General features: G+C 44.6%; 1 protein-coding gene across 1 annotated transcript in view; it reads left to right on the top strand.

Moving 5' to 3' along the window:
- The window catches only part of itpr3 (inositol 1,4,5-trisphosphate receptor, type 3), a 41,089-nt gene that overhangs the window by 1,575 nt on the left and 21,559 nt on the right, over positions 1 to 17,955 (top strand). The window contains exons 2-15 of the mRNA XM_044129851.1: positions 5,903 to 5,973; positions 9,387 to 9,508; positions 9,581 to 9,667; positions 11,532 to 11,690; positions 13,092 to 13,190; positions 13,428 to 13,511; positions 13,592 to 13,738; positions 14,325 to 14,420; positions 14,787 to 14,831; positions 14,903 to 15,045; positions 15,717 to 15,816; positions 15,895 to 16,055; positions 16,167 to 16,308; positions 17,277 to 17,441. Coding sequence (XP_043985786.1) covers positions 5,903 to 5,973; positions 9,387 to 9,508; positions 9,581 to 9,667; positions 11,532 to 11,690; positions 13,092 to 13,190; positions 13,428 to 13,511; positions 13,592 to 13,738; positions 14,325 to 14,420; positions 14,787 to 14,831; positions 14,903 to 15,045; positions 15,717 to 15,816; positions 15,895 to 16,055; positions 16,167 to 16,308; positions 17,277 to 17,441 — 1,621 coding nt within the window. The remainder of the gene's footprint in view (positions 1 to 5,902; positions 5,974 to 9,386; positions 9,509 to 9,580; positions 9,668 to 11,531; positions 11,691 to 13,091; positions 13,191 to 13,427; positions 13,512 to 13,591; positions 13,739 to 14,324; positions 14,421 to 14,786; positions 14,832 to 14,902; positions 15,046 to 15,716; positions 15,817 to 15,894; positions 16,056 to 16,166; positions 16,309 to 17,276; positions 17,442 to 17,955) is intronic.

Genomic DNA, 17,955 nt, shown 5'->3' on the forward strand with positions numbered 1-17,955 from the left:
GACCCTCAGCTGCAGTTACTCTCAGGTCAAAGTTCAGACAGGCAGACATCACAACAGGCCTCATCAATATTTTTATGTTTTGTTTGTATTTAGTTGTTTTTCTTGGAAGACTTCTGTCTGCAGATGGGATCCGGTCCGCAGATGGGATCCGGTCTGCAGATGGGATCCGGTCCGCAGATGGGATCCGGTCCGCAGATGGGATCCGGTCCGCAGATGGGATCCGGTCCGCAGATGGGATCCGGTCCGCAGATGGGATCCGGTCCGCAGATGGGATCCGGTCTGCTCTGGTTTAGAGGCTCTTCCTGCGTTTTTGAGATCCAGACAGAAAACGATCAGAAAGTGAAGGAATGAAAGTGAACTCATGAATTATGATGAGTTAATTTGCTCAGTGTAACGATGTGGACAGAAAAATGCTGACCAGAGATGTTACATTTTTATTTTAAAAACCATCAGTTTTATTGGTAACAATATTGATCATGTATAGATGATCTGATTATTTAACAAAATCAGATTTTTGTAGAAAATCAGTCTTGAGGATCTGATCTGGATCCAGACGGGTGCAGCTAGTTTCCACGGTAACGTTGGGTCTGAACGGAGGCAGCAGACCCGGGTCCATGCCTGAGCCGTCGGATCAGAACCGGTTCTTCTGAACTGGACCATCAGGAGCAAATAAAACTCTTTTACTGCAAACCAACAAAACCGGAACAGAAACCCACTCAGGTTCTACTGGACCGGGTCGCAGCCCATCCAGGCCCAGACCCGGTTGTGTGTGTGTGTGTGTGTGTGTGTCCATCCTGGTGGTTTCCAGCCAACGGTTCTGGTTCTGACTCGGTCTGAAGTTTAGAACTTCTCTTGCTGAATGTCAGCAGGCCTAGCAATAATGTGGTTACCATAGCAACAAAGGTTAGTGAAAGGTCATCAAACTTTTCAACCAAAATTAGTTTTGAACTTAAAACGTCTCGGTGGTCAGGACGGAACCAACACGTCGGGCAGAACCGGGAAATACAGAACCGGTTCAACTCTGCTTGATCTGAACAGTTCAGTGAATGGAACTACATGAACAGTTCAGTGAATGGAACTACATGAACAGTTCACTGAATGGAACTAAATGAACAGTTCACTGAATGGAACTAAATGAACAGTTCAGTGAATGGAACTAAATGAACAGTTCAGTGAATGGAACTAAATGAACAGTTCAGTGAATGGAACTACATGAACAGTTCACTGAATGGAACTACATGAACAGTTCACTGAATGGAACTACATGAACAGTTCACTGAATGGAACTACATGAACAGTTCACTGAATGGAACTAAATGAACAGTTCGCTGAATGGAACTAAATGAACAGTTCGCTGAATGGAACTAAATGAACAGTTCGCTGAATGGAACTAAATGAACAGTTCACTGAATGGAACTACATGAACAGTTCAGTGAATGGAACTACTTGAACAGTTCAGTGAATGTAACTAAATGAACAGTTCACTGAATGGAACTAAATGAACAGTTCACTGAATGGAACTAAATGAACAGTTCACTGAATGGAACTAAATGAACAGTTCACTGAATGGAACTAAATGAACAGTTCACTGAATGGAACTACATGAACAGTTCACTGAATGGAACTAAATGAACAGTTCACTGAATGGAACTAAATGAACAGTTCACTGAATGGAACTAAATGAACAGTTCACTGAATGGAACTAAATGAACAGTTCACTGAATGGAATTAAATGAACAGTTCACTGAATGGAACTAAATGAACAGTTCACTGAATGGAACTAAATGAACAGTTCACTGAATGGAACTACATGAACAGTTCAGTGAATGGGCCATGTTGAGTTTCCCCTCGGCGCTGTGGGCAGAACGTCGGTGGATCGGATCGGGACATTAAAGCAGAATCTTAGTTTTTCCTGGTGTCTCCGACTCGCTCTGCCTGTCAGCGTCTTCATCCGACTGCAGCCGTGTCAACATTCCTGCTCTTCCTCCACCCATCAAGTCAAACACAGATAAACGTCCAGAGATCCGGGTTTTTCTGTCCCAAAGTGTTTCCTGTTTACCAGGTAAATGGGTTTCAGAGCGGGACGCTTGAATCGGGTCGACGGAGGGGAAAATGGACCGGCTGCTTTTCATACAGTCAAATTCTGCAGGAAGCTGCAGATGACCCGCCGTCGTTTCTGGTTCTGTTGGTTTGACCAGCACCGCTCCGTTCATCAGGAGGGCGTTAAAGCACAAATCCTGCTGATGTTTAATATGATTCATTAATTATGAGTTGATTTCTTCTCTGCATTTTATCTGCAGCTGGAAATACTGGATGTGAAACCAGAACCGTTTGGACCAGCCTTAAACAAATTAGACATGGTTCAAGTTGCACGTCAGTTTGTGACTGATCCAAAGCGTCATGTCTGAAGAGCTTTGTGGTGAAGTTCAGGAACAACATGCAGGTTCTCATCCTGCGAGATCCGTTCCTCTCCAAAACCGATCTGGTCATGTGTGACGGAGTTGGTTTAGTTTCTGGATCCTGATGATTATTATTATATTATTATGGAGACGCTTTAGGACTGAGTCAACACTCCTGAGGGAGAGTAAATGGAGCAATCAGCCGGCGACACACACCTGCAAACACCCAGAGCCAGACGGAGCAGCTGATTGGCTGCTCTTCAAGTAAACCACAGACTGAAAGGAAAAAGTTTTCAAAACAAAACAAAGGAAGAAGTGGAGGGAAAGTAATGACACATAAAATCTACAGCCGCCATGTTTTAGAGGAAAACACAATGAAGAGACAAAACAGAAAACTGAGAGCTGCAGTGTGACGTGTTCAGTGGAGTTAAAGGAGGTTAGCGCTCAGGAAACGGCCTCACAGCCCGGGACAAATTTACATCATAATTTGCAGACTCCCGATTTGTTTACAGGTTGTGGCTTTTTATTAGAAGCTGGGAGTAAAAATGCTGCTGGTGTGAGAGGAAACTCTACTGATCATGTAAATACAAACTCCACTGCATGTTTAGAAACCAGGAAAATCCAAGCTCAGATGACGTCACTGAGACGGGAAACATGTCAACAAAACTAAACCAAAACACGGAAGTGGAGCAACTTCACGACTTTGACAGCCCCATGACGGCCCGGTTGACCCGGTTCTACTGGAACCAGAACATCTGCTCCACCTGCAGCTGCTGTGGTTCTGAGTCAAACCAACCTGTTCCCCTCCTGGCCTGTGGGGGCGCTGCACCAACAACCACTGAAGGAAACCACACAAAAACCTCTGAAGACGCTGAGAGCAACTTCCTTCTTCACCAGATGGAAACAAGATGGAGGCGTCAGATTTTAGTGTTGGAGGATTTCTCTTTAGTCTTTGGCTGAAGACCAGGAGACATTTCTGCTGCTAGCGCTAGGTTAGCATGTTAGCTTTGGTTGGATTTGCCCAGAATGCCCTGCGCTGTAGTCCACTTCCTGCTTTTGGAGTGGTCTCCAGTTCACTTGGTGTTCACAAGGGCATTTAAAGCAAACCAGAGTTCAATTCAACCGAACTCAGACTGAGGTCTGAAGGCCCAGAGGTCAGAGGTCAATTAGCGTTCACATCTCACCCACCGGTCCAGTCTTTGACTAGATAAACGGACTTAAGTGGACTAAACATTGCTGGCAAGACAGCAGCAATATTCTCGGACAAGCAACTCCTGCTGAAACACACGTTAGCAGTTCCTTAATGCAACATGCTAGCAGCTCTGGGTTAATGCCTACAGCCCCTTAGCTTGGCTGTTAGCTAACGGCCCCTTAGCATGGCTGTTAGCTAACGGCCTCCTAGCATGGCTGTTAGCTAACGGCCTCCTAGCATGGCTGTTAGCTAACGGCCTCCTAGCATGGTTGTTAGCTAACGGCCTCCTAGCATGGCTGTTAGCTAACGGCCTCCTAGCATGGTTGTTAGCTAACGGCCTCCTAGCATGGCTGTTAGCTAACGGCCGCTTAGCATGGCTGTTAGCTAACGGCCGCTTAGCATGGCTGTTAGCTAACGGCCGCTTAGCATGGCTGTTAGCTAACGGCCCCTTAGCATGGCTGTTAGCTAACGGCCTCCTAGCATGGCTGTTAGCTAACGGCCCTTTGGTGCAGCGGCTGCTCCTGAAGAGGAAACGCTCCTCAGAGTGATGATGTCATGTGTGTCCATCTGTAAAGAGCAGCTCTGTTTTGTCCTAAACAGTAAGGTTGATAGTTGATGAGCACACACACATACACACACACACACACACACAGACAGACACGCTCCGACTGCTTCAGTAAAACCAGCAGCTCCTTAAATAGAAATAAACTCTGAAACATTAAAATGAAAACAGGTTGAACTCTTTATTTGGTGCTGAACCTGAAGAACCGACCAGAACCCGAACAAAACCCAACATGGCTCCAGAACTTCAGGCGACTGACAGCATTTCTAACCTCAGGCGTGATTATCACGTTCTGTCATCTTTCTGGAGACGATAGAAACCGTCAGGATGTAAAACAGCCTTTTTATCATCATAATAACAGCTGGTTATGGTTGTGACTGAATGTCTGGTTGTGATTCTCCATCAAAGTCCTGAAAACATGAATATATATTCATGAAATGACTGATTGCTGTCTGGTGTACAGCTGGTCTGATAACCAGGAAGTTTCATTTTTAGTTTTTGTCTTCCATCAACACATTTAGCACCAAAAAAATCATCTTTATTATTATTTTTATTTTAATTACTATAAATATTATAAATAATTTTTAAATATGTCTGTTTCATCTTTGTTTTTAACCCAAAAAAGGCAAAAGTTCAACATCCTCTCTAGCAGTTTCATCATAATTTGTGTTTTATTTGATATTTTGTCGATAGTTAAAACTTTGTTCTCGTTATGAAACTCAGCTGCTCAACTCAACCAAGTGAGTCGCATCAGGAACTGAAATACGTCTCCAGAAAGCAAACACTAATCAGGTTGGGTCTATTACAGAGTAATAAGCAGTAATAAGCAGTAATAAGCAGTAATAAACAGTAAGAGCTGTCGGATGAGGAGCGTCTGACCGACATGTGGAGTTAAAACCCGAGTCGAGTGTTACAACCGCGTGAAAGCGCGTCTATAAATAGATGAGCTTCCTGTGCGCAGACGGCCGTCCTGCAGCTTTCAGCTTTCATTTCAGCCGCTCTACGAGTCGCATCCGGTCCTCCTGCAGCCGGCACGCCCTCATCTCGCTGCCGATTGGCTGGAAACTGAACAGGATGGCGGCCATTTTTAATATCTGTCTGTTAGTCAGGTTTAATTATTACTGACATGTTTTTCTTCCATGTCCAGTCAATAGATCGGGATGTTTTGGTTGTTTTGAGGTTTAATATGAAGATCTGAGAATGATTGTTAGTTTTATTCTTTGAGGTTCAGACTAGAATCAGTTCATGATTCAATAAGAAGAAAACCACGATAACCTCCAACTTCATCATCATAAACAAAGTTTTCAGTTTCTAATGTTGAGTCAGAGTTCAACTTTTAACCATCAAACTTTATTTATCTGGATCTACAGATATTTCTGAGAATCTTTTATTAATTTTAAATGTTACTTTTAATCTGACAGAATCAGTGGAGGGAGATGAACATTAGGGTGATGGTACGGAGGCCTTCCAGACAGAAAACAACGTGACTGAAGCAGATCAGTTATTTAGACTTGGTTGGACTTTTTCTGTTTTCTGACATTAAATCCGATTTAATGTTTCAGTTTCAGTTCTGTTCACCAGAATCTCACTGGGATGACGGGAGAAAAAAGGGTTTAAAACTTCAGATCCTGTATTTTTTGTTACATTCCTCAGAACTAACTTAGTTTGTATTTTTAGTTTTCCTCAGTTGTTGCGCCTCTCTTTGGTTTTGTGAAGCGTTGTTGAATGTTTCTGTTTGTGTCTCTGCAGGTTGGTGGACGATCGCTGCGTCGTGGAACCGGCTGCTGGAGATCTGGAGAACCCGCCCAAAAAGTTCAGAGGTAACGCTTCCTGTCTCCATCCAGAGATAAAACCAGGGATTTCAAGCTTTTACCATGAAAGGTTCGAGCCTGAGGGGAGGCTGCCGGTTACCATGACGACGGCCAGTTAGCAGATTTTCTACATTTATTTAAATTAGAGGAAAAAATGTTTCTCACAACTTTCAGTTCAAATTAATTATTTCTCTAAGTTTATTTATAAAGATAATAAGCAGGAAGTGGACTACAGCGCAGGGCATTCTGGGTAAATACAACCAAAGCTAACATGCTAGCCTAGCGCTAGCAGCAGAAATGTCTCCTGGTCTTCAGCCAAAGACTAAAGAGAAATCCTCCAACACTAAAATCTGACGCCTCCATCTTGTTTCCATCTGGTGAAGAAGGAAGTTGCTCTCTGTGTCTTCAGAGGGTTTTTGTGTGGTTTCCTTCAGTGGTTGTTGGTGCAGCGCCCCCACAGGCCAGGAGGGGAACAGGTTGGTTTGACTCAGAACCACAGCAGCTGGTGGTGTTCTGATTCCAGTAGAACCGGGTCGACCAGTTCAGGAGGGAAAACATCCTAAACCTCAAATTAAAAACAGCTAAAATGTGTTTGGGTCTCCAGACGTCTCCATGTGCAGTGGACGGGTCGTCGGTTCGATTCCCAGTCTCACACCGCTTCCTGCACGTCTTCCTCTCTCCAAAACAAATTATTTCATCAGTTTGACCTTCTGCTTCCGTCGTTGTGGTTTCACCCTGTAAAACATTTGGTAAAGGTTAAGTTATGAATCAATCATTGTCAGAGTCAGGAAACATTAAAGGCAGCAGGAAAAACCCAGGTTGGTTCTGAAAGAGAGGAAAACAGCAGAGAAACTTCAATAACACGAACATTACCAATAAATCCATGCTAATGTGATTTAGAGTTCAAAGAATCAGATTAAATGATCAATATGTAATTTAAAAACTGAAAAGTAAATTTTTCCTCTTCAGGATGAAATGGATGAGATTTTAATGTTTTTTCTTCTGCTTGGTTCAGTTCATTCAGCTGCAACATAAAACATGATTTTTGTATAAACGGTGACATAATGAATGGGTCTGAACCAGTTTGAGAAGCTGTGAACTGGTACCAGACTGTTCCTGGGTCGGAACCAGAAGGAAGCCATTAAAGCTGCATGTGGAACAGAAATAACGCCTTTAGAGCGAGTCCAGCTCCGACCCGCAGGGATCCGCAGCAACACCAAGCTTCCAGCAGCTTCTCTCTGCTGACCGCTGCCAGGGACCGGCCCGGCTGGTTCCGAGGAGCCGGTCCATCTGGTCGGCTCCACCGGGGCCCGGGGGGGGGCGGTCCAGTTTAGAAGTGGATCACAGACTGACGGCTCAAACTTTACATTCAGAGTTTCTGACTGTCAGCCTAACTAAACTTCCTGTTTGAGGTCAAAACCTCCCGACCCAGTTCCACCGGTTCTGTCAGGAGGAACGCAGAAAAATGTCACTAAAAACTCGAGGAAGAAAATCCAGAACATCTAGAATATATTTTAGTCTGTTTACTAGTAAATAATCCTTTACTGTCCCACAGTGAGAAAACTAAAAGGAAATATAGAAACAGTAAAATAAGAAACTTAATGACAAATGAACCAGAGAGAAAAATATTTTAAACTGCACATTGTTCAAAATAAATGTGCAGCTCAGTAGGTCAATATGGAAAATGTGCATAACAAACAACTGAAGTGAAAAAACTGAGAAATTTGACTCCATATACTGAGGACTAAAAATAAGTGACCATAAGTGTGAAACGTTTAAAATTGATCTAATGTCACACGGAGGGAGAAATTCTTATGTCGAATTCACAAATCTGCATATCACAAGCAAAATCAGTAACTAACCAGAACATTCTGGAAAAGTTTGTTAATTCCAGTGAATTCTTCATCAGTAAAACAAATCACAATGATTCTTTCATCTAGACGCTGTTTTTAACTGTTGATTCTGATGATTTTCTGCTTACAGCCAATTGAAATTCGTCTCTTATAGATATGAATTAATATGTGGACTTTAACTCTGTCACTTAAATCAACAAATTACAAGGATTTTAAAAATGTCAACCGGTAGGAACCTTTGCACGCCAGCGTTTCTGGTATGCCAGTAAATCTGACGCACAAGCTACATCCGCTAGCAGCAGCGATGGAAGCTGCTTCTCTCGGGTTAATTTCTGCTTCTAAACTGATCTGAAAAAACTAGTGTTGTATTCAACTTGTGCTAAAAGGACTTAGCCTCAGCTATGCTAGCCTAAAATAGCGTCTCATGCTAAACATTTAGCAGCTAATGCTAATGTTAGCGCAGTCCAGATTGTTCCAGGAATGATCAGAATATGCAATATGATTTTTAAAATAAATTAAGTCCTACCACAAAAGAAAATAAAATAAGGATTAGAAATTTATTTCTTTTGTTATCCATAATTAATAAATTTATTTTTTTATTTATTTTGTAATAAAATCTGTAATCTGGCTTTAGATGCATTTTTAATGTGTAAAACATTAAAACACAAACAGAGCTGTGTGGCTGGCCGTGTGAAACAGATTTGAACCCATTTGGACCAAAGCGACGACTCGGAACATTAAACGTGCGCACACACACACACACACACACACACACACACACACACACACAGATATCTGCTGTTTGACAAACACACACAGTGGAAGCAGGAAACACCCAGGATCCTGCAGGAGAGTCAATATTGACAGAGTTCTTTTCATCCTCTGGTCCAGATGTCACAGCAGCTCAGGATCTCGGTTCAGAATCCCGGTCCGGACTGAGACGGGTTCTGGAACCAGGACGGGTCCAGAAGGCTGAGCAGGAGGTCAGGGAGCGGTTGGAGGGCCGGGTTGCAGCGCAGAGAAATTAAAACAAAGCGTCTGTCGGGTTTCCAGCTGAGCCTTCAGGCTCTGATCACATTTCTGTGAAAACCTTCAGAGCTGCATGTCGGGTCACGTCAGCACTCCCAGAGCACCGGTTCACCCCGAGGCCTTGAACACAACACAACCTGAACGCAACACGACCTGAACGCAACGCAGCCTGAACACAACGCGACCTGAACACAACGTGACCCGAACGCAACGCGACCCGAACGCAACGCAACCTGAATGCAACGCAGCCTGAATGCAACACGAAGTGAACACGGGGAAATAACAAAGAGAAAAATTCCTACCAAAAAACTGAGAAACTTCCAGATTAATTTCACTTGTTGAAACTTTGATTCCAGGAATAATAAGATCATGATATCAATGATGTTATTAAAACTGATATCATCTTTATCGTCTGTGAGGTTCTGGGTTCGGTTCTGGGTTCGGTTCTGGGTTCGGTTCTGGTTCGGTTCTGGGTTCGGTTCTTTTCCTGTTCATCAGACGGTTTCTCAGAGTTCTGGAAACGGTTCTGTTGTTTTACAGACTGCCTGTTCAAGGTGTGTCCGATGAGCCGGTACTCGGCCCAGAAGCAGTACTGGAAGGCCAAACAGGCCAAGCATGAGAAGGACAAGATCGCCGACATGGTTCTGCTGCAGAAGCTGCAGGTAAGCGGGCTGGACAGGCAGAGGAAGTTCTGCTGGGTCTGGTTCTGACCGGGTTCTGTTCTGGTTCTGCAGCACGCGTCCAACCTGGAGCAGAAGCAGAACGAGACGGAGAACAAGAAGGTCCATGGCGACATCGTCAAATACGGAACCGTCATCCAGGTAGCCGGCGTTTCCACAGCATGTTGACACGCTGAGGTTGGTCCCGGTTCTGGTTCTGGTTCTGCAGCAGGACAGACTGACCTGGTGGTTCTGTTTCTGCTTCCTGGATCGGTTCCACTCAGCTGGACTCAGCAGTGGGAGCTGATCCAGCCTCTGTATTGACATGTGATGAATACGTACAAACTGTCGGTTCCTTTACTGCAGTGTCCCTACAGAGGTCAAAGGTCATGTTTGTCTTCATAAGAATATAATTCACCAGGTTAAACGTGTTTAAACGTTCCTCTGTGAATGTGGTCGTGTGGAGCAGCTCTGACTCATCAGTATGCTATCTTCAGTCCGTTTGGAGAATCCGGTTGTCATGGCGATGTTGAGTCAGCAGCAACTCATGAATGACTTTTACTCACTTTTTACCGGCCGGACAGGCCGCTCCCTGTTTCCATGACGATCAAATGATTCACCGCCATTTCCCGACACCAAAGAGCCGACCCGATGCATCTGGGATAGGAACCGGGTCAGTAACCATGGTTACAGAGCCGCAGTCCAGACCAGCAGGTCCGGGGAGTTAGATGTTAATCTGGATCCTTACATGGTTTCAGGGTATAGATTATCTGTTAATCTGGAGCCTAACCTGTGTGTCTACCAGGTCCAGATTATCAGTTAATCTGGTCTGATCAGAGGTTATAATCTGGTCTGATCAGAGGTTATAATCTGGGCTGATCAGAGGTTATAATCTGGGTTGATCAAAGGTTATAATCTGGGTTGATCAAAGGTTATAATCTGGGCTGATCAAAGGTTATAATCTGGGTTGATCAAAGGTTATAATCTGGGTTGATCAGAGCAGCAGGAATCCCTTCTAGCCGCCGTCTCTGATCTGGATAACTTTACGGTCCTGAAGCTCAGTCAATGATGACTCTGAGATAACGGCGTGTCAGGTGAAGACAGCAGGGTGTGTGTGTGTGTGTTTGTTTGTTTCTAATACCTTGTGGGGACCATCTTACTCACATATACTACATTGTGGGGACCCACTGCTCCTTGTGGGACCGAAGCCTGGACCCACAAGGGGAAACGCTGTTTTTGAGTCAGGGGTCACATTTAGGACTAAGGTGTGAATTGAGTTTTGGTTGGAGTTAGGGTTAGGTACGTAATGGGTCGGGTTAGGTACGTAATGGGTCGGGTTAGGTACATAATGGGTCGGGTTAGGTACGTAATGGGTCGGGTTAGGTACGTAATGGGTCGGGTTAGGTACGTAATGGGTCGGGTTAGTTTTAGGCTGTAGAAATTAATGGAAGTCAATGGAAATTCCCCACGAAGATAGCTGCACAAACATGTGTGTGAGTGTGGGTGAGTATGAGATGAAGGAGTTCAGGAAACGCCTGATGTTTCTGCATGTAGAGCTTTAAACTGGGCAGTTATTATGGGATGGAGAACCAGCTGTGACTGGAGCTGTCAGATTAAAGAGGCAGGGAGATTAAATAAACTGATGATGAAACTACCAGAAGAGCGAATCACAGGGGTTCACCCTGAGAGGAAAAGCCTGAACTGTGAGCAGAAATATGAAGGAAGCTGATAGAAAGCTAACGGCTAACAGCAGCGGCCACCGACTGACCCGGTTCTGACCCGGTTCTGTTTGGAGTCGGACCAGGAGTGGTGGGGTTGTTCTTCTGCTGCAGAATTATTACATCACATTAATGATGGAAAAAATAGACTTGAGCATTCAGACGCTTTGAATCGAGACAATTTAGGTTTGGAAGTGGAAAGACTGGATGTTTGGGATGAAAACATCACAAGTCAGATATCGATCATAATTTCCTGCCATTTGAACACAACTTTTCTCTCTCTCTCCACATGTTCATCTCATGTGCAGCTTCTTCACATGAAGAGTAATAAATATCTGACGGTGAACAAGCGTCTGCCGGCGCTGCTGGAGAAGAACGCCATGCGCGTCACGCTGGACGGGACGGGGAACGAAGGATCCTGGCTCTTCATCCAACCATTCTGGAAACTCCGGGCCAACGGAGACAACGTAACAAAATACATAATACATGACCTCCACATGACCTTCACAGTACCTCCACGTGACCTCCACATGACCTTCACATGACCTCCACATGACCCTCACATGACCTTCACATGACCTCCACATGACCTCCACATGACCTTCACATGACCTCCACATGACCTTCACATGACCTTCACATGACCTCAACATGACCTCCACATGACCTTCACATGACCTCCGCATGACCTCCACGTGACCTTCACATGACCTCCACATGACCTCCACATGACCTCCACGTGACCTGCACATGACCTCCACATGACCTTCACATGACCTCCACATGACCTACACATGACCTCCACATGACCTCCACATGACCTTCACATGACCTCCACATGACCTTCACATGACCTCCACGTGACCTTCACATGACCTCCACATGACCTTCACATGACCTCCACATGACCTCCACGTGACCTCCACATGACCTTCACATGACCTCCACATGACCTTCACATGACCTCCACATGACCTTCACATGACCTCCACATGACCTCCACATGACCTTCACGTGACCTCCACGTGACCTTCACATGACCTCCACATGACCTTCACATGACCTCCACATGACCTCCACGTGACCTCCACATGACCTCCACGTGACCTTCACATGACCTCCACATGACCTTCACATGACCTCCACATGACCTCCACATGACCTTCACATGACCTCCACATGATGGCTACTGCTGACTCGTGGTTTACGCCGTCAGTGTGTGAAGATTTACTAAATATTAACAACAAAATATTCTCAGAAATGAAAAAATCTATAAAATGTATCAAATATGAAAAGTTTTAAACACATTAACATTATTTCATTAAAGCAAAATATGAAAGTTTTCACAAATATTTCAGAAAATTGATTAATTAAAACTGTCAAAATGCATAAAGTGGACAGATTTAATTTTGCTAAATTTTATTAAAAATTGCATTTAGTACATTAGCTTTATAAACAGACATTGAATTTTTATTTAACTTTAACTTTTACTGACTGTTTAAAATATTTTACTATTTTCCATATAAAATTTTAGATTTATTAAAAACTGTTGATAATCTCTAAACATTCAGAAAGGTTTTTTATTTGTGCAGCATCATATTTAACATTAATTTTATTGATTATGAGAATTTTCTTTAAAAAGAAAAGAAAAAGATCATAAATTTTAATTTGAATGCAGAATCTGAGCAGGAATTCAAACTGTCAAATTCTGTTTTTTATTGAGCTTTTTGCAATTTTACATATAAAACTGTAATTTTAGGTGATTTTAGTTTAATAATTTTTGAGCTGCTGATTGCTGAGCAACATTCAGAAATCAGAGAACATTTTGAGCAGATGGTGGGATAAATGTGCTGCTGTTTGTGCTGCAGGTGGTTGTGGGAGATAAAGTCATCATGAACCCGGTGAACGCCGGCCAGCCGCTTCACGCCTCCAACTACGAGCTCAGCGACCATCCAGGCTGCAAGGAGGTGAGACGACAGGAAAACAGGAAATCAGAAAAATATCCAACAACACAAAATATGAGAAACGATCAGAGACTCAGATGAACTCAAACTGAACCGAGCAACAAAAAAAATAATGAAATTATGGCAAAAGAGACCAAATGAGTCCAATAAAGAGGCAAACAGAAACTAAGTGTTTAAAGAAGATTAGAAAATAACCGTAAACAGAACGTAATAAAATCATGTGTCTTCCTCCCCCTGCAGGTCAACTCTGTGAACTGCAACACGAGCTGGAAGATCAACCTGTTCATGATGTTCAACGACCACCGAGAGGAAGTCCTGAAAGGAGTGAGTCAGCACAGGGACAGCTCACCTGTCTGCAGAAAGGAACCCTGGGAAACGTAGTTTTAACCCCGGCTGTCTCCCAGGGCGACGTCGTCCGACTGTTTCACGCCGAGCAGGAAAAGTTTCTGACCTGCGACGAGTACAAGAGCAAGCTGCACGTTTTCCTGAGGACGACTCTGAGGCAGTCGGCCACATCGGCTACCAGCTCCAACGCCCTGTGGGAGGTCGAGGTACACACACGCACACACACACACACGGACACACACACACACACACACACACACACACACACACACACACACATGGACACACACACACGCACACACGGACACACACACACACCACAAGCTGGTATTTCTACACAAATGAAGAGTTTCCATTGACAGAAATCATTTATTTCCTGAATTTCTTTTTGACCATTACTGGTCAAACCAAAACCTAATTTACATCTCCCTCTAAACCTGACCTTTAACCCTAAACACTGCAGCAGGACCAAGCTTTGGTCCCCATAAGGTTAGTAAATACGACAGAAACAGGTAAACACACAGAGGAGAAAATGAAGTATAAAATATGTACAATGTTCTTTTGTGATTTGAAAACAAAAACATAGAATTATTAGAAATCATTCCCGGTTTGTTTCTGATGTTTGGAGGAGATTCTGCTTTGAGGGAGCAGTGAGTCGGCGGTGAGGTGTGCGGCAGACAGGTTGACTAAAGATGGAGAATAGAAGGAGACAAATTTACAGCAACAAGAAAATAAATCCTCTGACTCACCTTCCACCTGTAAGTACTCTCTGTGTCCTGATTGGTCCGTCAGGTCGTCCACCATGACCCCTGCCGCGGGGGGGCGGGGCATTGGAACAGCCTATACAGGTTCAAACACCTGGCGACAGGAAACTACCTGGCTGCCGAGGTAACCAACATGTTTCTGTTTCCGTCTCACATTTTAATTCTTCTCTCTGCAGCATGTCTGGATAGTTTCGTGGATAAACTGTAATTTACTTTATTTTAGAAATAATGATCCTATTAATGAATTTAGCTGACAAAGATCAATATTCAATATTATTTTGATTTGATTTGCAGAAAGATTTTGACACAATTAATTGTAATATTCTGCTAAAGAAGGATTACAGTGCTGGGATTTAACTAGGTCAGTATTTTAAAATCTGTTTAGAGGAGTCCCACAGGGGCGACCCAAGACTTTTGCACAGCAGCAGGTGTTTTACTCCTTAGTGCTGCTGGATGGAGAAATCCTTGGACATAACTGTTGTTGTTGCAGGAGAACCCGGGTTACAAAGGGGACAACCCTGAGCTGTCGTCCTCGGTGAGTTTCCTCTCCTCACCACCAGGGGGCGAAGGAGAGCGAAACAGACACTGAGGTTTGTGTTTCTGCAGATGGACGCCAGCCGCAGCAGCAAGCGTTTCCATGGCGAACGGATCAAGTACAAGCTGGTGGTGGTTCCCCACGGCAACGACATCGCCTCTCTGTTCGAGCTCGACCCGACGACCCTGCAGAAAACCGACTCCTTCGTCCCGCGGTGAGGAACTTCCTGCTGCTGTTTCACAATAAAAGTCCAGACATGTTTCAAATTAAAGCTGAATTTATCCTTGTTTGGAAAAAAAAAATTCAGCTTCACTTCAACTGTTTGTTGAACAAATCTGATCTGAAGGCAAAAAGCACCAATTAACATCTCAGAACACATACGGAGGACTATTCCTGACAAAATTCTATATAAAAATAAATAAATGTGCCAAATATTACATTAACAAAAGAAGAATCTTCTCACTTTACTCACGCTTTGTAATCTGTAAATAAAGTGACAAACAAGAAAACAGACAGGAAAATATATTAAATCAATGAACGATTAAAAAAGTGCAAACAAATTAAAAATCAACTAAAAAAGAAAAACAAAAAAATGTGGCATTAAATGGAAATGATTAAATAAATTCAGAATATAAATAAAAATATAAAAAATAAATTATAAAATGAAAAGTAAAATTAATAAAACGATAAGATTGAAAAATAAAATGAAAAATTAAAGTGATATTGTGAAATCAATTATACACTTTTTGGACAGACTGTAATATATAATACTTTATCAAATAATTGATTTATTTCCATATGTATTGTCAGTTTTGGTAGAAAACCTTCATGTCAAAATCTAACGTCAAAATGTAACAAAGTATTTTCATGTTTTCGTTCCTTCAGAAACTCTTATGTGCGGCTGAGACATCTGTGCACCAACACCTGGATCCAGGGCACCAACGTTCCCATCGACATCGACGAGGAGCGGCCCATCCGGCTCATGGTGCGTCCGGCAGCTTCACAGAAACATCAGACCAGATACGATCTGTCTGCTGAGTGAACATCACAAGTCTCCCTGCAGCTGGGAACTTGTCCCACCAAGGAGGACAAGGAGGCCTTCGCCATCGTTTCCGTTCCTGTCATGGAGATCCGCGACCTGGACTTCGCCAACGACGCCAGCGCCATGCTGGCCACCGTAGTGGACCAGTTCAACGCCGGCTTCATCAGCCAGAACGACCGCCGGTAAGGCGTCCGATCCCAAACTAAGTCTGACCCGAAGCCGCCGGTTCCGACCCGGAGCTAATGCCCGTCGGTGGCGGTCAGGGTTTCATCGTGGTGTTTTCTCGTCCTCAGGTTCGCCATCAAGCTTCTGGAAGACGTGGTTTTCTTCGTGGCCGACGTGGCCAACAGCGGCCAACCGGTTCTGGACGTGGTCATGTCCAAACCCAACCGGGAGCGGCAGAAACTGATGAGAGAGCAGAACATCCTGAAGCAGGTTGGATCCCTAAAACCCTTGAAACTGAGTCTGATCAAACAGACCAGCAAACTTCCAGCATCACTTGCTGTGGTTGCTGCTGTGGTTGCTGCTGTGGTTGCTGTGGTTGCTGCTGTGGTTGCTGTGGTTGCTGTGGTTGCTGCTGTGGTTGCTGCTGTGATTGCTGTGGTTGTTGTGGTTGCTGCTGTGGTTGTTGTGGTTGCTGCTGTGGTTGCTGCTGTGGTTGCTGCTGTGGTTGCTGCTGTGGTTGTTGTGGTTGCTGCTGTGGTTGCTGCTGTGGTTGTTGTGGTTGCTGCTGTGATTGCTGCTGTGGTTGCTGCTGTGGTTGCTGCTGTGGTTGCTGTGATTGCTGCTGTGATTGCTGTGGTTGCTGCTGTGGTTGCTGCTGTGGTTGCTGCTGTGGTTGCTGTGATTGCTGCTGTGGTTGCTGTGATTGCTGCTGTGATTGCTGTGGTTGCTGTGATTGCTGCTGTGGTTGCTGCTGTGGTTGCTGTGGTTGCTGCTGTGATTGCTGTGGTTGCTGCTGTGGTTGCTGCTGTGGTTGCTGTGGTTGCTGCTGTGATTGCTGTGGTTGCTGCTGTGGTTGCTGCTGTGGTTGCTGTGATTGCTGTGGTTGCTGCTGTGATTGCTGTGGTTGCTGTGGTTGGTGCTGTGGTTGCTGTGATTGCTGCTGTGGTTGTTGTGGTTGCTGCTGTGGTTGCTGCTGTGGTTGCTGTGATTGCTGCTGTGATTGCTGTGGTTGCTGCTGTGATTGCTGTGGTTGCTGCTGTGGTTGCTGTGGTTGCTGTGATTGCTGTGGTTGCTGTGATTGCTGTGATTGCTGCTGTGATTGCTGCTGTGGTTGCTGTGGTTGCTGCTGTGGTTGCTGTGGTTGCTGCTGTGGTTGCTGTGATTGCTGCTGTGGTTGCTGTGATTGCTGCTGTGGTTGCTGCTGTGGTTGCTGTGATTGCTGCCTTCTCTGTGTCCAGATCTTCGGCATCCTGAAGGCTCCCTTTAAGGACCGCGGTGAGGACGACGGCCCGTTGCTGCGCCTGGAGGAGCTGGCCGACCAGAAGAACGCTCCGTACCAGTACATGCTGCGGCTCTGCTACCGGGTTCTGAGGCACTCCCAGGATGACTACCGCAAGAACCAGGTCGGTTCTGGTCCGGCTCGGCTCCGTTTGGTCGTTCACTAGTGAAGTTGATCCACTTTAATTCAATACTATCCTGAATATTTACATTTGACTAAAAGAATTTCAGCTCCAAAAGCAGGAAGTGGACTGCAGCGCAGGGCATTCTGGGTGAATACAATCAACGCTAACGCGCTAGCCTAGCGCTAGCCTAGCGCTAGCAGGAGAAATGTTTTGTGGTTTTTAGCCAAGACTAAAGACTGTTGGTCTTTGGGTAATTGTTAAAATCTGACGCCTCCATCTTGTCTCCATCTGGTGAAGAAGGAAGTTGCTCTCAGTGTCTTCAGAGGTTTTTGTGTGGTTTCCATCAGTGGTTGTTGGTGCAGCGCCCCCACAGGCCAGGAGGGGAACAGGTTGCTCAGCGGTTGTGGTTGGTTTGACTTGAACCATCCAATCTGCTACTCTATGGTAGCAGGTTGGCTTTTTATCCATAATGTTGATAGCCTGATTGTATAAAGATCTGATGTGTTTGGTTGCA

The sequence above is a fragment of the Gambusia affinis genome, linkage group LG01, assembly GCF_019740435.1.
Source record: "Gambusia affinis linkage group LG01, SWU_Gaff_1.0, whole genome shotgun sequence".
In the NCBI taxonomy this organism is placed as follows: domain Eukaryota; kingdom Metazoa; phylum Chordata; class Actinopteri; order Cyprinodontiformes; family Poeciliidae; genus Gambusia; species Gambusia affinis.